This window comes from Elephas maximus, chromosome 19 (assembly GCF_024166365.1).
Source record: "Elephas maximus indicus isolate mEleMax1 chromosome 19, mEleMax1 primary haplotype, whole genome shotgun sequence".
NCBI classification, from domain to species: Eukaryota; Metazoa; Chordata; class Mammalia; order Proboscidea; family Elephantidae; genus Elephas; species Elephas maximus.
This window is the reverse complement of record NC_064837.1, coordinates 58499485-58523156: the sequence shown is the minus strand read 5'-3', so window position 1 is coordinate 58523156 and position 23672 is coordinate 58499485. Positions and strand designations below refer to the sequence as shown.

General features: G+C 46.3%; 1 protein-coding gene across 4 annotated transcripts in view; it reads left to right on the top strand.

Annotated features, from left to right (window-relative positions):
- The window catches only part of RGS9 (regulator of G protein signaling 9), a 68888-nt gene that overhangs the window by 36847 nt on the left and 8369 nt on the right, over positions 1-23672 (top strand). For all 4 annotated transcript variants that reach the window (XR_007514010.1, XR_007514009.1, XM_049859735.1 and 1 more), the window contains 8 exons: positions 7770-7799; positions 8872-8933; positions 9949-10062; positions 11830-11945; positions 15117-15204; positions 16616-16754; positions 17699-17784; positions 20214-20331. Coding sequence is in view for 2 of the 4 variants with exons in the window: in XM_049859735.1 (XP_049715692.1) it covers positions 7770-7799; positions 8872-8933; positions 9949-10062; positions 11830-11945; positions 15117-15204; positions 16616-16754; positions 17699-17784; positions 20214-20331 (753 nt within the window). In the remaining 2 variants the exon portion in view is untranslated. The remainder of the gene's footprint in view (positions 1-7769; positions 7800-8871; positions 8934-9948; positions 10063-11829; positions 11946-15116; positions 15205-16615; positions 16755-17698; positions 17785-20213; positions 20332-23672) is intronic.

Below are 23672 nucleotides of genomic sequence, written 5' to 3'. Positions count from 1 at the left end.
CACTTCTCTGCCCTGAGAGGAGAGGGGTCGTCAAAATGCAGTCCCTGCGAGGTCTTAGGAGAGCAGAGGTTTCAGAGCTCTGTCTCAGGGCAGAGAAAAGAGCTCCCAGTACAGGAGCTGGTTTGCAGAAAGAGGTCATTTCTGAGAATTAGTAAAATCTTAAAAAACAATACCTGTTTTGTGTAAATGGAGGCAAATAACTCAAAAGAAACACCGCTGAAGTATAAAGAGGAGTCCCCGGGCGCTGCAAACAGTTAAGCCCTCAGCTGCTAACCTAAAGGTTGGAGGTTCAAGTCTACCCAGAGATGCCTCAGAAGAAAGGCCTGGTGATCTAATTCCAAAAAATCAGCCACTGAAAACCTATGGTCCACAGTTCTACTCTGACACATACGGGGTCACCCTGAGTTGGAGTCGACTCCATGGCAACCAGTTTCAAGTGTAAGAAAGAAGGCCGTTAGGGCGGCAGGCATCTAGGGCTACTGGGTGGCCCATTTCCTGAGGCTGATGGCACTGGCCCACGTGGCCCCCAACCCTGGGAGGAATGGCCGTGGCCAGGGCCATACCCCAGAGCATGTCTTCCTTCCTTTGGGTACCTTGAAGCTTACAGGGTGCCAAGTGTGCCTAGCCTTCCACCTTCCTTTTATTCCAGAGAGACGCTGACCCTGCAGAGGACAGGCTGAGCAGAGGCTGGGGACTGCCTGGGCGTGGGGAGTGGTGTGGCCAGTGGTGGCCAGGAAGTGACAGAAGCAGGGTCTGCTCAGGACAGGGGTATCGTTGTCACTTAATGAGGCGGGGCCCTGCGGTATTCTGCAAAGACCTTTAGCATCCAGATGAGTCCCAGCTCTGCCACTCACTGGCTGTGTGATCTTGGGCAAGCTGTCGAGACAGTCAAAGTTGCAGTTTCCTCATCTGTAAAATGGAAATAATAACAACCCCTTCCTCAGAGGACTAAATGAGGTCATTTATGTGAAGTGTCCCGAATGGCATAGGACTTGTGGACTCTCCACAAACAGCAGCCATTTTTGTTATTATAACCACCCCCATCTGCTGTGGGAGCGATAGTTGATGGGGATCTGTAGGCCCTAGACCCCACTTTGGGGGCTGTACCTAGATAATTTGCTTTCCTTGTACCTTCTCATTAGGAGCCCTGGGGGTGCGCTTGGCGGCTGACTGAATGGTCTGCGGTTCACACCCACCAGCCGCTCTGTGGGAGAAGAGACCTGGCGATCTGTTCCTGTAAAGATCTACAGCCTTGGAACCCTATGGGGCAGTTCTACTCTGTCCTATAGGGTCACTATGAGTCGTAATCAACTCAATGACACACAACAGCATCGTACTTCTCATTTTTCTACCTTGGTTGGAGACCGGGGAAGGAAGATACACACCAATCTCAACCTCTCTGCTAGTCCAATAAATAGCCGCTGGGAACAGCACAGTTCAGACTGGCCTGCACACTGGTTTGTGGGTAAAAGACTGCACTATTGCTCCACCAAATTAAATACCATGTTCTGCAGAGCGCTCAGCCTGGAGCCCTCCGTGAGCAAAACTAAACCAACCCATTGCCATTGCGGTGACTCTGACCCATGGCGACCCCACCTATGTCAGAATGAAACTGTGCTCTGTAGGGTTTCAGTGGTTGATTTTTTCAAAGTAGATTGCCAGGCCTTTCTTCTGAGGCACCTCTGGTTGGACCTGCACCTCCAGCCTTTGGCAGCTGAGTGTGTTATCCACTTGCACCCCCTGACCAGGGCCCCTCAATGAGCAAAAGCCCCCCATAGACTCCCACCAGTAGGGGGCTAGCTGGCTTCTTCTTGTGGTCTCCTGCTTGAAAGGAGCTGGCTGGGGGCAGGGACGACTCTAATGTCTGACGTTTGCCGGAAGCTTGCCTAGCAACAGCTCAGTTAAGATCCACAACAACCTGAGGAAGTAAACAGCGTTGTTTTATGGTTGAGGAAACAGGCCAAGAGAAGAGGTAACTCGTCCAAGGCACACAGCTCGAAAGCGGTAAAGCCGGGGCTGGAACCTCAGCTGATGGGTCTGCGAGCCCACTCTGTGTCCTGCCTGATGTTTGCTAATGTCCACTGCCTGACTTTCAGAAATTTTGCTGGATTTCATTAAGTCATTGTAGCCGCTTGGTAAGACTGGCAGTATTTCCATTTTTCAATTGACAAAACCAAAACAGAGCAATTTAGCAGTTGCCCAGGGTAGCCCACCAGGAATCAAACCCAGGACTTTTCAGTTCTATAGCTCCTGCTCTTCCGTGATACACCATTACCCCTCTCCTCTCCACCCGCCAAGCCCCTAGGTCCTCCACCCGAGGCAGCTTTCACAGCATGTGACCTGAGCGGTCCCCAGGGCCCTACGCTCAGAAGAGCTCCATGCTTGGTTTAACGTTCTGTTCTCACCATCTTAAAATTCTTAATACTCTTTTGAACAAGACTTACATTTTCATTTTGCAATGCTGTCGTTGACTCATATCAACCCTGTGTGACAGAGTCCAATTGCCCCATAGGGTTTTCCAGGGTGTAATCTACTGAAGCAGGTCGCCAGTTCTTTTTCTTGTGGAGCTGCTACATGGGTTCCAACTGCCAACTGTTTGGTTGGCAGCCGACTGTTTAACCGTTATGCCACCGAGACTCCTTCATTTTGCACTGGGCCCTGCAAATTACGTAGCCCTCCTGCTTCCACCTGGTCTGGAAGAAGTACGGGCCAGGCCAGATACTTGCTTCAGGTGATCATAATCTCAGGGCTCTGGTTCCGTGGACAGGTACCTCTCACCCGTCCGCTTTGCGTCAACCACTTGAGTTTCTGGATTTCCTGGTTTCTGACTTTTGTCCCTCTCTCTGCCCTCAGTGCCTGTGTCGCTGACTCCTCTTGGTTGTCCCACCTTGGGGTTTCATTCTGATGCTTGCCCACATCTTCTACCTCTGTTAATTCGCAGATTCCTGCCTGGGTACCTGGCCCTAGAGTCCTTGCTTTATCCCTGCCATGGGCTCCTGTTCTCCTGTCTGTCTGTCTGGCGGCGGCCCCAGGGCCTCTCAGGGGCATGACCCTGCAATCGTCCCTGACCTTTCCTGCCCTGCCTCAACGTCTGCCTGCAGCCAGCTCAGTCCAGGTTCCGGAGCCAGCAGGACAGCCACAGAGCTGTGTCAACAAGCTCTCGATGTGTCCCTATTTGGGCAACTCTGCAAGGGAAAATAATAAGCTGTGAGAATTCCAAGAATTCAGAGCATCCAAGGGTCCTTAGGCAGCTCTTCCTTTGGTAGCAAAGTGTGCCACTCTGAGGAGGAATCAAGAAATGGGCTTCACCCCAGGAGGGCCAAGTGTGGAGAAAGGAGGCGACGTACACGTGAATTCCAGGGCGAAGCTGTTTATTGTATCCTGAGGTGGTTTTCTTTGAATGGCCGTAGAAGGGTGTGTGTGTATTTATAGGTGTATATCTATGAAAAAAAAATTTTTTTTTAATCTATGTACACCTATAAAAATATATATATGTATTTTAAAATAATTTTACTTTAAAATAATGCTTGGTGTGACCTTCGATCGAGTAATAATAATATTAATAGTAGGCTTGCTGGATTTAGGAAATAAAAATACAGGATGTCCAATTAAATTTGAATTTTAGATAAATAATGAATAATTTTAAGTGTGTCTTAAATATTCCATGGGTGTCCTGTATTGAGTCTGGAAATTAGGGTCAAAATCATACTACGGACGTTCTCAGCAGCAGTACATTAACCGTAAGTAATAGCCACTGTATATTGAATCTTTGCTATATACCAGTCACCTTATGTCTATTAGCTCATTTAATCCCTTTTTCTATCCTTTTACAAGTGTGGAAACAGGCCCCGATATGCTCAATTACTTGTTCAAGGTCACATAACCAATAAGCGATGGAACCAGGATTTTGACCTTGGTCTGATCTCAAAGCCCATGCTTTCCTAAACAACCCTCCCCCTCGGAGATCAAATTGTCTCCGAAAAGCCCAGAACCTTCTCCCCACACCACTCCAAAACACATGTACTCCTAGAAGAACAAAGATATCCAGGATGTCAACCTAGAGGAAGCTGGTCCCAGGGACATCTTTTTAAAAAACTAGTAATAAGAACTAAAATTCATATGGACAATCCGAGGTAAGGGTAGGGAAGATGCCGTCTCAAGTGAATCCTGTAATTGGAACGAGCTCTTTAGAGACCGATGCCCAGAAGATAGCTGCTCATTCCAGGCATCAGAAAATAAAAAGCAAAGCACAGCAGATGCAAGGCCTTAAAAAGGTAATAAAGTCAAATTAAGTTTAAAAAAAAAAAAGAAGTGAATCAAAAACAAACACAAAAAAACAACAAAATCCTGGAAGATGGAGATAATGGCCCCAGAAGCAAACGTTTCAGGCCAAGCAAAGGAACACCCGGAGAGGCAGAGTAAAAACGTGTGTGGTGGTGAGTTCCCAGTGCAGCGCCCCCTGGAGCCCAGCGAGCACCAGGACAGATGGAGAAGTCCCACCCACTTCGACAGAGTTTGTCCAATCAGGAGCTGCACAGATGCAAGGCACAGAGCAGGGGCCCACAAGAAGTTTGATCTTGGGTCCTGGGCACTTTGATGGAGGGTGTTGATGATGTTGGCTGCTGATCACGTCCCCGGTATGATTCCCATCTTCACCGTCATGAGTGTTTGAATTAGAGTGTGTCCCATGTTTGCATTGCATCTTGTGATGGGGCGCTCCCCCTCCGTTTGTTTGGACTTTAAATGATTCGACAGAGTCATTCCATCCTGCAGCATTCTGAGCTTCAGGCCAAGGAAGGAAGTGGTAAAAACGACAGGCTAGGCAGGACAGAGTGAATAGGCTCATCTATTTTATGTTTCTGATGGATCAGTCCTCAAGTTTGCAAAGAAAGAGACCTGCTCATTTGGTTCAAGTGCAAGGGCACTGGAATCAGGCAGAGCTGAATCTGAATCCTGACTCAGCCAATTCCTGACCAGGAGATGTTGGGAAAGTTTCCATAACCTCTCAGAACCTCGGTTTCTTCAGAGGAAAATCACAGTAATAAGACCTTCCTCCTAAGGGTGGAAACGAGGAGTCCTGGTGACGCAGTGGTAAAAGCAATCGACTGCTAACTGAGAGGTCGGTGGTTTGAAACCACCAGCAGCTTGCGGGAGAAAGATGTGGCAGTCTGCTTCCTTAGAGATTTACAGCCTTGGAAACCCATTGAAAGAGGTGTAAATTGCTTGGTCTTCGCTGCTGTTGTTGTTAGTTGCAGTCTAGTCGATTTTGACTCATGGCAACCCTGTGTGTGCAGAGTAGAACTGTTCCATAGGGTTTTCAGGGCTGTGACCTTTCGGAAGTAGTTTGCAAGGCCTTTCTTCTGAGGCACCGGTGGTCTTCCGGTTAGTGTGCTATCCATGGACTCCTGCTAGTTGTTGTTGTTGGGTGCCATCAAGTTGATTTGAACGCATAGGGACCCCATGTGACACAGTAGAACTACCCCATAGGGTTTTCTAGGCTATAATCTTTATGGGAGCAGATGGCCAGGCCTTTCTCCCAAACAGCTCCTGGGTGGGTTCTACGCAGTTATTATTAAGCAAAAATCCAGCTTCTACTTTGAGCAGAGGGCACAGACCAGTAGATGCTGCTCTGAATAACCTACTCCAGCGCGACTCTAGCAGAAGGATCTAATTATATTAGATTCGAATGCAAATCCACTCTGGCCCCAGGATCCTTTTCTACCTGACACGTGTCTGCTAAAGCAGTGCCTTATGTTGGGAGAGAACACAAAGAAATAATCCACGTGGTTGCCAAAATATTTAACTCATTTGGGTAGTGTTTTCAATTCTTTAAGTGGAAAAAAGTCCTATTAATCTTAGAAAACATCCCCATTTTTTAGGCTTCCATGCACAGTCATCAAGTATTCGATATTTATTGAGCATCTACTCTGTACGAGGTGCTGTGCTAGGAAATACGGAAGCCAACAAGATAGACAGTTTCCTTGCCCTAAAAGATACCTAGTAGGTGACACATATGTTATACAAAGTCACACAAATAAATATATAATTATAGTTGTGATAAGTGCTGCAGAGGAAGTCAGGGTGTATGGCTGTCCAAAACAGGGAGGCCTATCTGAGCTTTACCTTTCTGAGATAACTCCCCCTACTGGCTCCAGCCCGGACCCTTCAGAAAAAGATTTCCTGTGCAAAGCAATTACATAAAAGCAATCCAATGAAGCAAAATGAGCTCATGCATGGATTAGGTGAGGTGACTGTGTGACATTTCAGATTTGTCTCTCCTTTATGTTTTCTCAGTGGACATGGGCCAGTGCTTGTTTTTCTAACTGGCTAAGGGAAGTAGTGTTCACCTCAGGCTTCTGACTCTATTCTAAGTAAACACTTGGTCACATTAAGCAGCTTGACTATTCTAACTAACCAGACCAACCAACTGCAGTCAAGTTGATTCTGACTCGTGGTGACCCCATGGGTGTCAGAGAAGAACTGTGCTCCATAGAGTTTTCAATGGCTGATTTTTCGGAAGTAGATCCCCAGGCCTTTCTCTTGAGTTACCTCTGGGTAACCAGCGTTTTGGTTAGCAGCCAAACATGTTAATCATTGTTCCACCAGGGACTCCTTGCATGGATATTAGCCCTCAGGAATTAAGATGCTCAGTTTGGAGTATAAGAGTCAACACCAAGTAGCACCTGGACACAAGAAAACATAAGAAAACTGAGACTGGAATCACCACTGTGCCCGACCTCAAAGAGATGCATAGGGCAGAAAAGTGATGCCAAGAAAGTGTGTCCCTCTTGGATTGAAGATCTATGCATTTTAGGAGACAGATCTGCTAGGAGCTTCTAAGAGCCTAAACTCAGAGTCCCTCTTGGAGCTATCCTTTCTCTGGCATAACCCCAAGGGATCAGAGAGGGAACGCCCTGCAGCTCATCCCCAGCATTAACTTGACCTTCCACATTGCAACTCAGCCCTGGGACTCAGCTGGAAGCTGACGCTGGTCTTGAGTTTTCTAATCACGTGCTTTATTTTTGGCAATGTAACTTTTTCTTTCAACTTGTGGTATTAGTCAAGTTGTCATAAATATCTGAGGAATGAGCCTCACCATTCATTTGTTCATTCATAGCTCTCCCCTGTGAGAGAAGAAGCAGACACTCAAGCTTCACACTAGTTTCCCTGTTGTCATCTCTCATTCCATTTAAGATAGTTCTGTAGACACTAGGTTCAAGTGGAACCAACCCCAAACTTAGTTTTTAATTCATCTTGGCCTTTAGGAGAACAGTATGAAGTTATGGGCTTGAATACAAATCCACTCTGAACCCAGGATTCTTTCCTGCCTGAAATGTGTATCTGCTAAACCCATTGCCATCGAGTCGATGCTGACTCATAGCGACCCTATAGGATGGAGTAGAACTGCCCCATGGGGTTTCCAAGGAGCAGCTGGTGGATTTGAACTGCCAACCTTTTGGTTAGAAGCTGAGCTCTTAACCTCTGTGCTGCCAGGGCTCCGTGTCTGTTAACTCAGTGCCTTATGCTGGGTGAAAATGGAAACAGATAATTAGTGTGGTTTCCGTCACCAAATCTCTGAGTTGATATCATTTTCCATTGGTTGGGCAGGATCGGGTGGAGCTGGTGGCAGTGAAGGGAAATCTTGCCTTTTAAGTAGGAAAAGATGGACAGTTTTCTCATAGGGAATGATTTTTGTTTTTCAAACAGATATTTGATCTGTAGTGATTCAATGAAAACTGTTTAATGGTTTTTGTTTTTTTGTTTTACAGAAACAAACAATCACTGCTGTCAAAAAAGAGGTAATTAGTTTCCCAAATACCAGCCAAGTTTGATTCTAAATCTGCTAACAAATTACATAGACTTTGGCTGGATGCTCTATACTCTGGAATGAAATGGAAACCATGTGAAATGTTCAAACAATCTTTTCCAAACTGATGGACAGCACAGGATGACAAACCATCTCTGTAAGATCTAAGTGGGGCTAATGCTGAGACCCAGGACAGGAAGCACCGTCGGGAAGTACCCCAACAAGACACAGATCAGCAGGATGGACAGAGGGGGACGTGGGCATGATTGCTATGGCGTGTCCCATAACCACCTCCTACAACTACAGGGCCTTGCAGAATCTATCCAGGGTGGCACATGGCCTGTTTTGGCACATCTTGAGTCTGGGGGTTAAGATAGAACCCTGGTGAGCGTGCACAGTAGAGGTGGGATATGTCAGTGGGTATCTGACCAGGGAAGAAGGTGGCGGAGGAGGGGGATGGCTTGCTCCTGCAGAAGCTGGGGAGCCAGGAAGACTGAGTATGTCACCACTGCTAGGGCCCACTCTCTTCTTCCATCAGCCCCAGGCATGTGAGGGAAAAGCCAAACATTTGCCCCCATGTCTTGGTTTAATGGTCATTGTTTGCCAGTTGTTGTCCAGCCGATTCCAACCACCTGTGTGTCAGAGTAGACCTGTGCTCCATGAGGTTTTCAATGGCTGATTTTTTCAGAAATAGATTGCTAGGCCTTTCTTCCAAGGTGCCTCCAGGTAGATTCAAACCTCCAATCTTTGGGTTAGCAGCCAAGCATGTTAACCACTGACCACCCAGGGACTCCTTAAAGTTCATTAGAACGTTTGTTTTCAGCTGGTGTCTTTCCCAGACCATCACGCGATGGGTTAAGGAGGCCACTAATTTGGAGTTTGCTGTCACCTGTCTACAGTGGACCTGAGCCCTGTTGGTACTAAGGTGGCTGGCTTGAGAGGATGGGGTGGAGTGTTGTGATGGAGAAATGGCCTCTAATTTTGGAGTTCGTATGTAAATATCAGTGTCAGGGACACTCAGGGTGGGGTAGTTGGACATCTTCTAACAACTGTGTCTCTTCCAGATCATGTATTACCAACAGGCCTTGTTGAGGTCCACGGTGAAGTCTTCAGTGTCCCTTGGAGGGTATGTCCCTGATCAGAAAATGTGAGGTTTGAGCAATAGTCAAGAGGAGAACTTTTGCTTTAAGGCAAACTTGACAAGTCACGGACTGGTTTACGATCTTAAAGGCAAAACCAGTGTTGTGTGTACTTAATTTCTAGACCTTCCCTCAGAATAAACCTTCAGATCTCATCTTTTATTAGACAAAATCAGGGGTAGGTGAGGCTCTAAACAAATTCTGTCAGCTTTCTTGGAGTTTCCTTTTACGTGGATAGGGAAGGCGGGAAGAGTTGAAAGTCCATAGATTGGAACATACGTGGATCCAAGATAGACTTTGTTCCTGTCATTAACCATTCTGATTTATTAGGGATATACGAGTTATGTTTACTGGCTCGGTGTATTGTTAAATGTCCATTGTTAATCTTTTATTTAAATGCCATTTAGGATAAATTGGAAATCTATGTTTGATATATTGAACTTCTAGGCTACCTTGATCCAAACAGGACATTATTTGGGAGACATGGCTTTGGATTTTAAAAACTCATGGTGAAATGTAAAAAAGCCATCTTTTAATGAAATAGGTTCAGAGAAATTGCAAAGGGACTGGGTTGGGAGACAAGGTTTAGTTTCACAAGTAGAACAAGGACCACCCAAAAACCAAACCCCTTGCCCTCAGGTCAATTCTGACTCATAGCAACTCTCTAGGACCGAGTAGAACTGCCCACAGGGTTTCCAAAGCTGTAAATCTTCACAGAAGCAGACTGCCACATCTTTCTCCCATGGAGCGGGTGGTGGGTTCAAATCGCTGACCTTTTTGGTTTTCGATTTTAACCATTGAGCCACCAAGCCTCCTTAGAACAAGGGTAGATCTTGTCAAATACCTGCCAAACCAAAGGAATAGTAGAGGGTGTTTCTAAAAAGACAGTAATAACTATGCAACTAAATTGATAAAGGAAAAGAACAAGTTGGTCAATCAACCTATTGATTTAGTCTCTTGGGTGTTGAACTTGTAGGACATCATCTTCCATTTACTTTTCAGGATTGTCAAGTACAGTGAGCAGTTCTCTTCCAACGATGCCTTCATGTCAGGCTGCCTCCCCAGCAATCCTTGGATAACAGATGACACCCAGTTCTGGGACTTAAATGCCAAATTGTATGTATTCAATACATTGTTTTTAACTGCTTTATTGAGATATAATTTACGTGCCATACAACCCACCCATTTAAAGTTTACAATTCAGTGGTTTTTAGTGTATTTACAAGGTTGTGCTACCATCCAAACCCAAACCAAACCTGTTGCTGTAGTCTATTCTGACTCCTAGCAACCCTATCGGACAGAGTAGAACTGCCCCAGACGGTTTCCAAGGTTGTAATCTTCATGGAAACAGACCGCCATAGCTTTCTCCTGTGGAGCAGCTGGTAGGTTCAGCCCGCCGACCTTTTGGTTAGCAGCTGAGCACGTAACCCCTGCACCACCAAGGCGTCTTGTGCAACCATCACCACTGTCTAATTCTAGAACTTTTCCTTCGCCCAAAAAAGAAACACTGTATCCTTTAACCATCACACCTGTATGCCCCCCGGCCCTAGGCAACCACTAATCTACTTTCTGTTTCTATATATTTGCCTATTCTGGACATTTAATATAAATGCAGTCACACAATATGTGGTCTTTTGTGACCAGATTTTTTCACTTAGCATAAATGAAGTAGTTTTACATTAGCATCGTGTTTTCAAGGCTCATCCAGGTCGTAGCATGTGTCAATACTTCATTCCTTTCTAGGGTGGACTAATATTCCATTGTATGGATGTAGATCACATTTTGTGTATCCATTCATCAGCTGATTGACATTTGGGTTGCTTCTACCTTTGGCTGTTGTGAATAGTTCTGCCATGAACATTTGTGTACAGGTTTTTGTGTGGACATATATTTTCTTTTTTGGGGGGTGTATACTTAGCAGTGGCATTTCTGGGTCAAATGTTAACTCTGTGTTTAACAACATATTATTATTATTTTTTTTAACTTTTATTGAGCTTCAAGTAAACGTTTACAAATCAAGTCAGACTGTCACATATAAGTTTATGTACACCTTACTCCATACTCCCACTTGCTCTCCCCCTAATGAGTCAGCCCTTCCAGTCTCTCCTTTCGTGACAATTTTGCCAGCTTCCAACTCTCTATCCTCCCATCCTCCCTCCAGACAGGAGATGCCAACACAGTCTCAAGTGTCCACCTGATACAGATAGCTCAGTCTTCATCAGCATCTCTCTTCTGCCCACTGTCCAGTCCCTTCCATGTCTGATGAGTTGTCTTTGGGAATGGTTCCTGTCCTGGGCCAACAGAAGGTTTGGGGACCATGACCACTGGGATTCCTCTAGTCTCAGTCAGACCATTAAGTATGGTCTTTTTGTGAGAGTTTGGGGTCTGCATTAACAACACATTATTTTTGAAAAGAAAAAAATCATCTTTACAGCTTTGCCTATTTGCTATCTAATTAGAGTAGAAATAAGTTCCTGGAGAGCAGGGATGGAAACCTGCCGTGTTAATTATACCGCTCACTCCTTTGCTCTGTTTATGAATTTTGAATGGTTGTCATTGCCAGTGGTGCTGCTCTGATGGTACAGAAGCCAAGGAGGGGCTGAGTTTGACACCCCCCCCACGCACTGTAGGCATCCTCACCTTTGGGATGGCAACTTTGTTGAGGTGAGGCCAGGGCACTTGTTTGAGGCTGCATTTTCCTATCAAGTGAAGACTTGGCTTGTAGGTTTATGCAGTGATTGGGAGGGTTGGATTGAGCCCTGGACCATAGGACTGATGGAGAGTAGGGGGGCTAAAGCCCCTCGCCCCACCCAGTGGCCACCTGGCCCAGCCCTTGTGTCTGCACTGTCTGTTTGATTTACAAATCGCCCGCCCTCCTTGCAGGGTGGAAATTCCAACCAAGATGCGAGTGGAGCGATGGGCCTTCAACTTCAACGAATTAATCCGAGACCCCAAGGGCCGACAAAGCTTCCAGTACTTTCTCAAGAAAGAATTCAGCGGTGGGTTTTTTTTTTTTTTTTTTTTTAATAAGTAATGCTTTTTTCTATCTGGCATAGGGTTTTGGGGATTTCTCCACAGATGTTCCTGTGGCTTTGCTTGTGCTCTTTAACAGGAGCTCCCTTTTTCCACTTTCAGAATCATAGCTGAGTCCAGGGCTCGTGCTTTCCGTGGGTTCAAAGAGGCCCCACGGTCTGGGGAAAAATGGAGTCTGCTCAAAGTCCCCGTGGGCGTTATTCACATTTCCAAGGCTCCACCTGCTCTGTGGAAACCCTGGTTGCCTAGCCGTTAAGAGCTATGGCTGCTAACCAACAGGTCAGAGTTCGAATCCACCAGGCTTTCCTTGGAAACCCTAGGGGGCAGTTCTACTCTGTCCTATGGGGCACTATGAGTTGGAGTCAACTTGACAGCATGGGTTTGGTTTTTTTAATTATTTTTTTTATCTCCTCTGTGCCACCCCTACTTGATCAACTTGATCCTCAGACCACCAGCCCAGGAGCACACCCAGCCCCTGCACTCCCCTTGCCGCCAAGGGCAGCTCCTCAGGAAAACCTAAAAGGAAGGGCAGGGCAAAGGCAAGCTTTCCCGTTTTGTCTCACAGCCTGATTTCCTTCAGCTCAGTGGTTTTCTGGCTGCACCTTCATTGACCTGGGGATCTTTTAACACACATGTTTGCCTGCATCCTATCCCCCCCCAAAAAAAACCTATCGCTGTAGAGTCAGTTGCGACTCATAAAACCCTATAAGACAGAATAGAACTACCCCATAGGGCTTCCAAGGAGCACCTGGTGGATTTGAACAGCTGACCTTTTGGTTAGCAGCCAAGCTCTTAACCACTACGCCACCAGGGTTTCCATCCCATCCCCTGAGGTCCTTATTTAATTGACTTGGGGTTGGAGCACTAATGTTTTGAAAATTCCAGAGGTAATTCCGATGCACAGCCACGATTGAGAACCACTGCCTTAGCCCATTGTATGTATAAAAAAACCAGACCAAATCAGTTGCCTTCAGAGTCGATACAGACTCCTGGCGACCCCATCTGTATGGATATACCACAGTTTATTCATTCATCAGTTGGTGGACGTTTGGTTGTTTTGACTTTTTGGCTGTTGTGAATGATGCCGCTATGAACATTTGCGCACACGGTTTTGTATGTTCTTTTACTTTTGACCCTGACTTCCTCAGGGCCTCAGGAATGTGAGAATTGTAACGAATGAGTAGGGCCACATTTGTATCCCGCCTCTGCATACCTCATTATGGTGGGTACTTGTGACTTCTTAATTACACAGCACTGAGTACCGTCTCGGAAAACCAAGAGGCCAGATAAGAACCAAGTTCATCAGGCTGCGGATTCAATTGGCTTCACCACCTTCGTTGAAATAGTTACCTTCATGGGATTCATTCAGTTCCCCATTGAGTCCCCAGCCCTGGGGGGGCATCACATCTGTGGCATAGTGGTGAACTCCAGCGGCTAACCAAAAGGTTGGCAGTTTGATTCTACCAGGCGGTCCTTGGAAACTGTATGGGGCAGCTCTACTCTGTCCTGTAGGGTCCCTATGAGTTGGAATTGACTCCACGGCAATGGGTTAGGCTTTTTTTTTTTCTGTTTTTGGTACTTAGGCTGCTTACTAGCCAAGACCCAGTTGTCTGTGGGGTTGCTCCTGAAACTAATTCTACTTGACATGTCATTAGCCGGTTTGACTGCTGGTTGTAGAATATTACGTTATGTTGTGGATTGTTGAAAATCCTTCTCCTTGATCAAGCCTAATTGCCATGATATAATAAAACCCAGAAAAGATGGATGGAACAGGGATGGGCCAGAAACAACTGGCAAACAAGTGGATGGGGGTCCATCTAGTGGCCTAGTGGCAAATTACACCCTATCTCAGCCACCCCAGTTGAAAACCAGTTGCGGACAAGTTGACTCCCACTCATGGCGACCCCACTTGTGTTAGAGTAGAACTGTGCTCCCTAGAGTTTTCAGTGGTTGGTTTTCCAGAAATAAATCACCAGGCCTTTCTTCTGAGGTGCCTCTGGGTGGACTGGAACCTCCAACCTTTTGATTAGCAGCTGAGTGTGTTAATTGTTTGCACCACCCAAGGACTCATTATCCCACCTAGACGTTCTTTAATAATGGTGAGAATTCAACAAGAAGATTTCCCTGGATTATTGAAACCCTGTTAATGTCAACTTCTTCATCAGGCTCCTGAAGCCTTGGGTATGAACAGGACAGATAAATCACCAGTTTACCAATATAATTTAAAACATTAAAAAAATTATTTTAATATATAAGATATAATTCACATATTATAAAATTCACCCTTATAAAGTATACAACTCAGTGGCTTTTTAGTATAGTCACAAACTTGCACAACCATCACCACTTGTAATAGCAGAACGTTTTCGTCACCCCCAAAAGAACCTTGTAACCATCAGAAGTCACTCTCCACCCTACCCCTGACCCTCAGCCCTAGGCATCCACCCATCTACCTTCTGTCTGTATAGATTTGCCTGTTCTGAACATTTCATATAAATGGAATCATGGACTATGTAGCCTTTGTCTTCTTTCACTTAGCATAATACTCTCAGTGTTCATCCATGTTATAGCAGGTATCAGTACTTTATTCCTTTTTATGGCTGAATAATATTCCATTGTGTGGATATATCACATTTGTTTATCCATTCTTCCGTTGGTGGACATTTGGGTTGTTTTGACCATTATGAATGATGCTGCTATGAACGTTTGTGCACAGGCTTTTGGGTGCACTTTAATTTTAACCCTAAGCAAGTAACTGACTTTTGCTATGGGCAAGAGGGTCTGCGTTGCACTTGATGTACAATTGGCTGGCTGTTTACTTACACTAGGGATCTCAGTCATGTGAACACCCTGAAGTTCATGGTGAAGAGGAAGAGCCTCTATAGAGTTACAAACACAATTGTCCAGACTTCTCTAGTATGAAATACAGGGAGCTTTCCAGAAAATACCGTGGCTCCTTCCCTCCAGGAGTATCTTGTCTAATCTCACATGTGTGCTGGATTATTTTGCAGAAGAAACAACTTTCTCCAGGCCAGGGAGCTGAACCTACCCTAGCTGACTCTTTTCTTTCTTCTTTTCTTCTCCCCACTTGTTTCCTGTCTGGCTTTTGTCTGCGTGGACTCCTCCTCCCTATGCAGGGGAGAATCTGGGATTCTGGGAAGCCTGTGAGGACCTGAAGTACGGAGATCAGTCCAAGGTCAAGGAGAAGGCAGAGGAGATTTACAAGTGAGGATTAGCCAGATGGTTGGAGAAGCCTCCCCTTCAGCCTCCCCGGGTTTGGTTTGAGGTTGGAGATGGAAAGGGGGGTGCCACACCCGGGTGGCTGCCTGAGCTTTTGCAGCACTGGTCACTACACACCTTACCACTGTTCTGCAGGGTTTGGGAGTTCCTCTGAAGAACACCTGGTGAGACATGTGATGTTCTTTTGGACTTTTGGTGTCCTTCCTTTAACGGATCCAGGCTGGACCATTCCAGTTTGCTGACAGGAGCTCACAGTTTTGAAGGACTAGCTTGGGCCCTCACTTGCTCTCACACTTAGAGCCTCCCATACCCTTGTGCAAAACTGACCACCTTCTCACCCAGGGAGGGACTCTGCACACCAAGAGAAACGGGGTGGGGGGACTCTGTGGGCCCAGGAAGCGCTCATGACGCCCTTGCCTACAGTAACTGGTGCCCGACTGCCTCGTACACAGAGACACGCGCACAGCTCCTACTTCCAAGTCTGCTGCAAGGGACATGGCGCCATCACGTCTACATCAGCTTCCTCCCTGGCTCCCAGTGACGTGAATCTTCCTTTGAATTCCAAAAATTTTCACCTTTTCCTCTGGAGGGTGGGAAAGTACCCATGTGACTGTTTCTAACCTCTAGTGGGTCCATATTGAAAGTACTGGTAGAGCCCTGAGTGCCTGAAATGCCAGGAGCGCCAAGGACTCAGGGAGGGAGGTCGATACTGGGTTTAGCTGGGGAATTGGCCTGTATGCCCAAACTTCCAGGTGTTGCGATTATGGGATGCCCCCAAGTCAGTATTTCAGATTTGTCGCTGAACACACTTAGACTGGGCCCAAAGGGGAGCTGAGACCCCAGAACGCCTCTGGTGAGTAAGAAGTCTGAAGCTGTCAGGCTGGAGGCGGGGTTCTTCATCCTAATGGCTAGCACATACCCGTACTGGGCTTACCCCACTTTCCTTTTGCTCTCTCTTCTAGAAGTTGGGAGCCTTAAAGTTAAATATTTACATTCCCAGTAGTAGCATGGCGGTTCTCTTGCTTTTAGGGAAATGTATCTGACAACTTGTTAAACATTTTTCACCACATCAGTTGCTGTTGGGTCAACTTGAACTCATGGCCACCCCAGGTGTGTCAGAGCAGAACTGTGCTCCACAGGATTTTCAATGCTGGTTTTTCAGAAGTAGGTCGCCAGGCCTTTCTTCTCAGGCACCTCTGGGTAGACGTGAACCTTGAGCCTTTTGGTTAGTAGCCAAGCATGTTAACCGCTGGCAAAATCTTTAGTGTCTCCTAAAAAGGGACCCCCACCTTGGATAACCTGGGTCAGGTCAGCTCCTCCCTTCTGAGCAGTTGACAACTTTTCATTAACGGACTTGGGTTTAGATACCTTTGCTAAGATTTTCCTCCCACCCCAGGCTATTCCTGGCCCCAGGGGCAAGGCGATGGATAAACATAGACGGCAAGACCATGGACATCACGGTCAAGGGGCTGAGGCATCCCCATCGCTATGTGCTGGATGCTGCACAAACCCACATCTACATGCTCATGAAGAAGGTAAGTTGGGTCTGTGCTGAGGATATGTGTGTACCAGGAAGCCCTTCCATTTCCAGAGGCCTGGGAACCTCTTTAGATTTAGAATAGAGAGAAGCAACATCTGGCCATCCCTTCATCTGTGTCGGGACATAAAGTCGTGAACTGTCTCTTCCACCACCCCGTGGCTCCCTGGCTGGGGAAGACCACTTGGGGACGTTGCCTGCATTCTCTCTCTCCGCAGTAATAATGCCAGTAGTAATAATGACTGGTGGTGCAGTGGTTAAGTGCTCAGCTGCTAACTATAAGGCTGGCAGTTCGAACCCAGCAGCTGCTGCATGGAAAAAGATGTGGCAGTCTGCTTCCATCAAGGTTACAGCCTTGGAAGCCCTGTGGGGGCAGTTCTACCCTGTCCTATAGTGTTGCTACAAGTCGGAATCAACTTTACAGCAATGGGTTTTTGGTTTGGTTGTTGTCGTTAGTTGCCATTGCACGACCCTGACTCGTGCCAACCCTGTGTACAACAGAACGAAACGTTGTCAATGCTGTGCCGTCTTCGTGATTGTTGGTATATTTGAGTCTGCATTACAGCCAGCCCTTTCTTCAGAGGTGCCTCTGGGTGGACTCGAACCACCAACCTTTCTGTTAGCAGCTGAGCCTTTCACTGTCTGTGCCACCCAGGGGTTCTATCCCTAGAGTTTTGGATTCAGCAGGTCTGCAGTAGGCTCCAGGAATGTGCATTTCCAAGAAGCTCCCAGGTGAAATGAATGCTCCTGGCCCAGAGGCTGCACTTGAGAACTGCTGCTGTAGATGCTATCTGATATAAATGCCTTTCACACAAGGAGCCATTTTCTCTTAACATTGCCATCGTACTGTCCCGGGGGGAAAGCTTGAAAACAGCGAGCATATTCCTTTGATTTGACACTTTCCCTCTCGTAATTACTGTTTTTTTCTTTTGTTCCCGCTAGGATTCTTATGCTCGCTACTTGAAATCTCCGATCTATAAGGAAATGCTGGCCAAGGCTATTGAGCCTCAAGAAACCACTAAGAGAAGGCAAGTGGAATTGTCTGTAATTGCTGGTTGCCCGCTGTGGAGTTTACAGAAAACGAAAGGTCTCTTTCAACCAAATCACTGTTATTGAGATATTTGCTTGATGAAAATATTGAGGCCTGGGAAGTATTGCTCGCTTAGGGAATGATGGCCTCATTTGCTTCATAATGCCCTAAAATCACTCTAGCAAGATTTCCGAGTAATTACTGCCAATAACATTGGTTTCCCTAATGTTGATTTGAAAGCATTTTGACTATCAGAATGATAAATGACCCTTATCACAAATGCAAGCCTCTTATTGGCTGTTTAATTGCTCCCCTTTTCTACTTCCAACAGATACAGGGAAATTGATTTAGCTTCATCCCGGTGTCCTTGTAATGTCCCAAGACCTTAGGGAGAATAGCAGATGGCACCCCAAAAGAAAACGCTAGGCCATTAGGGGAAATAAACAGTAACAGCCCGAGTATTCTTGCTGCCTCAGGGGACTGCCATTGAGAAGTCTGCTAACTTGCCCAGTCTCACTTTCCTCACTGGGGATGTAGGTCATTTCGCCTTGCAGAACCATTGGAACCAAGGATGAAATAATGTTCCGAGGGGCAGTTTGAACTCTTTTTGGCAAAAAACAAACACAAACAAACCAACCAATCAAAAACTCCATAGGGATTGAAGATTCAAAACAGTAACCAAACGACAACTTGAACAAAGCCAGGGGACTTTGGCAGAGGTTTTCATAGCATCGGTTGCATGTCCCCCCAGGGTTGGTAAATGTTCCCCTGTTTGCTGGCTCAGCCCACGCTGGGCTCTTTTCCAGCGTCTTCAGTCAATTCAAAAGCGGGGGAGGGTGATTAGGCCAGAGCCTTTATCAAAGGAGCTTAAAAAAAAAAATCCCAACTTGGTTTCATTCTTGAGAATAATGGTCCTGTTATGAAAAGGACAGAAAGGAAGCCTTTGTGGTGTCATTCTACTAGGTTTATGTGTAAGGACAGGAGTTCAGTGTCCCTGGGGACTTGAAAGCTTCTCCCTTAAGCCACAAGAAAGGGCCCTAATAGCTCCAGACATTCTGCCAGAAAGTAGTGGGGACGGAAGAGGAGTCTCGCACTTCTCTCTCCAGACAGTTTCTAAGCTGGGGCAGGCATGAGAACTCAGCTGGGATCCTTCCTGGGGCAGACCAGGTGCTTTGAGTGCTGGGGTGGCATCGGACCTCTGGCAGAACGCTTGGCTTTGCTGTGGGGTATTGCAGTCTGGTAATGTGCCTTTGTCTAGTGTGAAGCTCAAAAAGTGTACCTGTGGGAACTGCAGTGAACGGGAGTCTGTGCTATGACCATCAGGTGTAAGACAATGTGTAAAAGTAAATTTTTCCAGGACAAGTCAAACCTAGCTCCAAGCTTCCTCCTTGGTGGGGCTGGTGAGAGACCCAATACCAGGCATTACTGGTGTGAGGGAGCCCTTCTTCTCCCTCAGGAAGATACCACAGTCCTTGGGGGCTTATGTAGTCTGGAAATTTGGTGTCGGTCCAGGGTATTCAGTCTGCCATTGCTGGTTGTTTTCCAAGCCTATGGCACCCTCAAAAGTGGGAGGCTTCGCCACTCACAGCCTCTGCAAAACTCAGACATCTGGAGCTTGGCCCTCACTCCCAAGGCTGTGGTAGAGAGAACCTGGTCCCAGGAATCTATGTTTGTTTCCAGCCAGAGAGTCTGCCACCCTCCAGAGTACTGTGTTTGAGTAGGGAACAAGTCCAGCTCCGGCCCCTTCCCTCTTTCTCTGCCCATTGGGACCTAGCCTCTTGGACAGTCTTTTCTTCCTTCTGGAGCCTTGGAAGCAAAAGCTCTAACTCTCCTCTGGGGTAAGAACCCTAGGCTTTCAGTCCCCAATTCCTCCTTGCCCCCTTTGTCTGTGAAGACCCTACAGGAAGTTAAGGTACCAAGTTGATTTCTAAGTACGGCAGAGGGTGTGTCTGTAATCTTCAGACCAGAAGAATCTCACCTAACCTACCAGTATCCAGTTGCTGCTGATTCAACTCATGGAGTCCCCATGTGTGTCAGAGTAGAACTGTGCTCCATAGGGTTTTCAGTGGCGTATTTCTTAGAAGTAGATTCCAAGCTTTCTTTTGAGGTGACTCTGGGTAGACTCAAACCTCCAGCCTTTGGGTTAGCAGCTGACTGAGGGCATTAGCCATTTGCATCACTCAGGGACTTCTGCCTAACCTAACCAGAAATCTGATGGGAGTTGTTACTTCCTCTGTTCCCATCCCCCAAAGAGGGGAAAAGAGCTAAGGTTGAACACACTGTCTGAGGACCCCACTTGAGGTTCTCCTGGAGAATGAGGGGAACAATTCCAGGTGTGGCCTTCCAGCCCCACCCTGCACAGGAGTCACTGAGTCATTCGGGGAAGCAGTGTGGCTTTCTGCCAACCGCCAATCCTATCCTTTCCAGCTCGAGTCTCCTGTTTATGCGGCGCCACCTCCGCTCCAGCCCAAGCCCCGTCATCCTGAGGCAGCTGGAAGAAGAAGCCAAGGCTCGAGAAGCAGCCAACACTGTGGACATCACCCAGGTCATGAGCAAGCTGGACCGTAGGAGCCAACTCAAAAGGGAGCTGCCTCCTAAATAAATCTACAATCCTGGGGGTGGGGGAAAGGTGTGTGGGAGAGCCAAACAAAGGTAGGGTCAGAGTATTGGGGAGTCCATTCCCCCACTCCCCGGTAGTAGGGCAGTGAAGTCATCGGATTCATCCTGCATTCCCCTGACATCCTGTACTGAGTCAACTTCCCAATACCATAGCAACTAGAGCTAGTTCTCCCACTTCAACTCACCAAGGGATGGGGTTGGTCAGTGATGGGGGAGGGGGTGTCACCTGGCTCAGTTGCTATGTGTCCATCTATTTTCCCTTAGGGAGTTCTCGAAGTGAGAATAATAGAGGAAACAGGCTGGTTTGTGTGCCAGCATTTGATTTGGGAAAATTAAAGTGAACGTGTCTCCTCAGCCTCAAGGTATTGCCCTTTTAGGCACGTTTGCTTAGAATAATTTTATGAAGTTCTTCATTCCATGCTCTCAATTTAGACTTATTTCTAAAATAGTCTTTGAGATCCCTTCAAGGGGCTAGTTGCAGGGCTCCTTGAACTTTCTCTGGCATCCTCTGTTATACCTGCTAAGACATTTCTCTTGTTGAGCTTGTTTTTAATCACATTTACTTGAGGGTTGGTGGGCTGTCTCATTCCTTCTTGCCTCCCAACCCCTTTATACATGCTGGGGGAATGAATGGCTGATGGGAATGAAGGACTTAGGCCTGAGACCTCTAGAGTAGTCAAGGTAAATGGCCCTCTGAGGAGCAGCTTTTAGACTCAAGAACAAAGGTGCTGATGTCTTCATTCATAGGAAGAGGACATCTGTGACATTTTCAAGATGAGTCGAACTCAAAGATAATACTCTCATGGATGTTTCCTAGATGTTGATGCTTCCTTCTTCTGCAGCTGTAGCCCAGGCCCATCCTTATGGTCAGGAGTGGATGGAGAGGACAGTACAAACTTTTACCTTGGGACACCTGGAAAGAAATTCTCAAAATTAGGCTTACTCCATACAACTGTGTATGGAGATAGAACAAGCAAATGAGCAAAAGATCAACCTTGCACAGCTGGAAGACTCATGCACTGAGCACATTTATTGAGTGCCTGCTACGTGCCAGGCATTGGATCAAACAGGCATGGTCCCTGTCCTTGTGGAGCTTGTAGTCTAGGACTGACAATGAAAATTCAGCAAGCTATATCAGTTAGCTGCTGCTGTATAACAAAAAACCATGACGTGACAATGGCATACAACAAGTGTTTGTTGCTTGTGCATATAGGATCATCTAGGAGGCTCTGTTGATCTTGCCTGGGCTCACTCACATGTCTGTGGGTTGGCTCCTGCTGGTTGATCCACAGTAGCCTAGGCTGAGAAGAGTGGGATGATTCTATTGTATTTCATATGTCTCTCATCCTCCCAACAGGCTGGTCTGGCCGTAATTCCATGGCAATGGCAGAATTGCAAGGGACCAAGTGGAAACACATACGGTTTCTTGAGGTCTAGGCTTAGAACGTATCTCTTCCATCTCATTTCATTGGCCAAAAAAAAAAAAAAAAAAAAGCACAAAGACAGCCTAGATTTAAGGGGTGGGAAATGGTCTCCATCTCTTTAGTGAGAAAAATTGCAAAGCGACGTGGCAAAGGACATGGAGACAAGGAAGGGTGAAGAATAAGGTCATTGTTGCATTCAACAACATAAACACATGCGTGATAAAACCTGTAGAATGTGTTAGAAAGGAAACAAACACAATGCTGTGATAGGGAAGATTGGAGGAATAGTATAGATTAAGGAGGCCTCTCTGAAGAGGTGAGAAATAGTTGGCAGTACCAAGGATGTGGGCTAGGCAAGGAGAGCTTTCCAGGCAGAGGGGGTGAAGGCCCAAAACTGGTAAATCATTCAGAGTGAACTGAAAGACCAGGTGAATGGAGCCTGGTAAACAACGAGGCTATGGTACAAGATGAGGTTAGAGAGGTGGGCAGGGGCCAGATCACTGAGGACCTTCTTGGACATTGTGAGGAGTTTGTGGCCATTGGTTTCGTGTTAGCAGAATGATTCCAATCCAAAATATGGGAGCTTACTTTCCTGAATTTCACTATAGTCTTAGACTAGTTTATACTCTGAAAGAGCATGGTGAGACACACTTTGTTCACCTCTCTTTTGAAGAATGTTGGAGTCCCCCAACTCTGGAAGGTACCCCAAGCACACATTTCAGGTAATGAACCCTTGTAAACTGAGGAACTTGAAGAGAGAGGGACCATGTCTACCTCACTATCCACTTGGAGTCTGACGCCTGAGGTCTAGCAGGTTCTCCATAAACATGTGTTGTATGCATGCATGCATTTGTAAATAAGTGAATGGGTGGAAAGAGCCCTGGATTTGAAAAAGGTCTCCTGGGCTCTGGTGCTGGCTCTACCCTAGTCATATTGTCTTAGCAAGTCACTTCATCTCTCTGTTTCCTGTTTATGAAATGAGGGGTTGAAACCAGATCCACATTTCTCAAAATGGACTTCGTGAATCCTAGCGAGTACTCAACCTGGGGCATCAATTTTATTTTAAAATTTAGAATAAGAGGAAAGTTAGGTTAATTTTTAAAATTTCATATGAAAATAATCATGAATATATTATGAAGTAGAATACAATATGTACATGAATTTTTTACGATAAAATTGGAGACATCAAAGACATTTCCTGCTTGGCTGTGGCAGGTTCAGGCTTGGTTCTCAGACTCCTGGGGGAGCATGTTTACTCAGCTTTCCTGCTGTTTGGCATACTTTAGTGGGGAAGTTTGGGAAGCATGAAGTCAGAGAATATTTACTGTCGCTTCTAGTTACTCCATATGAGCTGATATCACACACCTTAAAAAATGGTGGTGGTGGGTATTAAATATATCTTCACGGCATGGACCATGTCTTATTCATCTTTTGTTCAACCACCCACCACTCCACTCCCTACAGGTTCCTAGCTCTGTGGCAGGCACATAGGAGGTCTTCCCCAAACATTGATGGAATACCTACTCAATGTCAGACACAAAGATACCGCAATCTAATGGCAGACTCAGGCATGTAAACAAAGTAGGTGGTCATTCTTTACTGACAACTACCGAGCAAAAAGAGAAATGGATTGGTCTTAGAGTTCTATTGTGTGATGAAACAAAACATTCAAGTTCTTCTTGACCTAGATTCTCCCTCCACCTCTGGCCCTCAACAAGAAGTTAAAAATGTGATTCTGGAGAGAGATATTTCTCTACCATTCAGTCCTGTTTTAGGCACAGGGAATACAGAATTGAATAAAACTGTCAAAATCTGATTTCATGGCATTTACATTCAAAAGCAG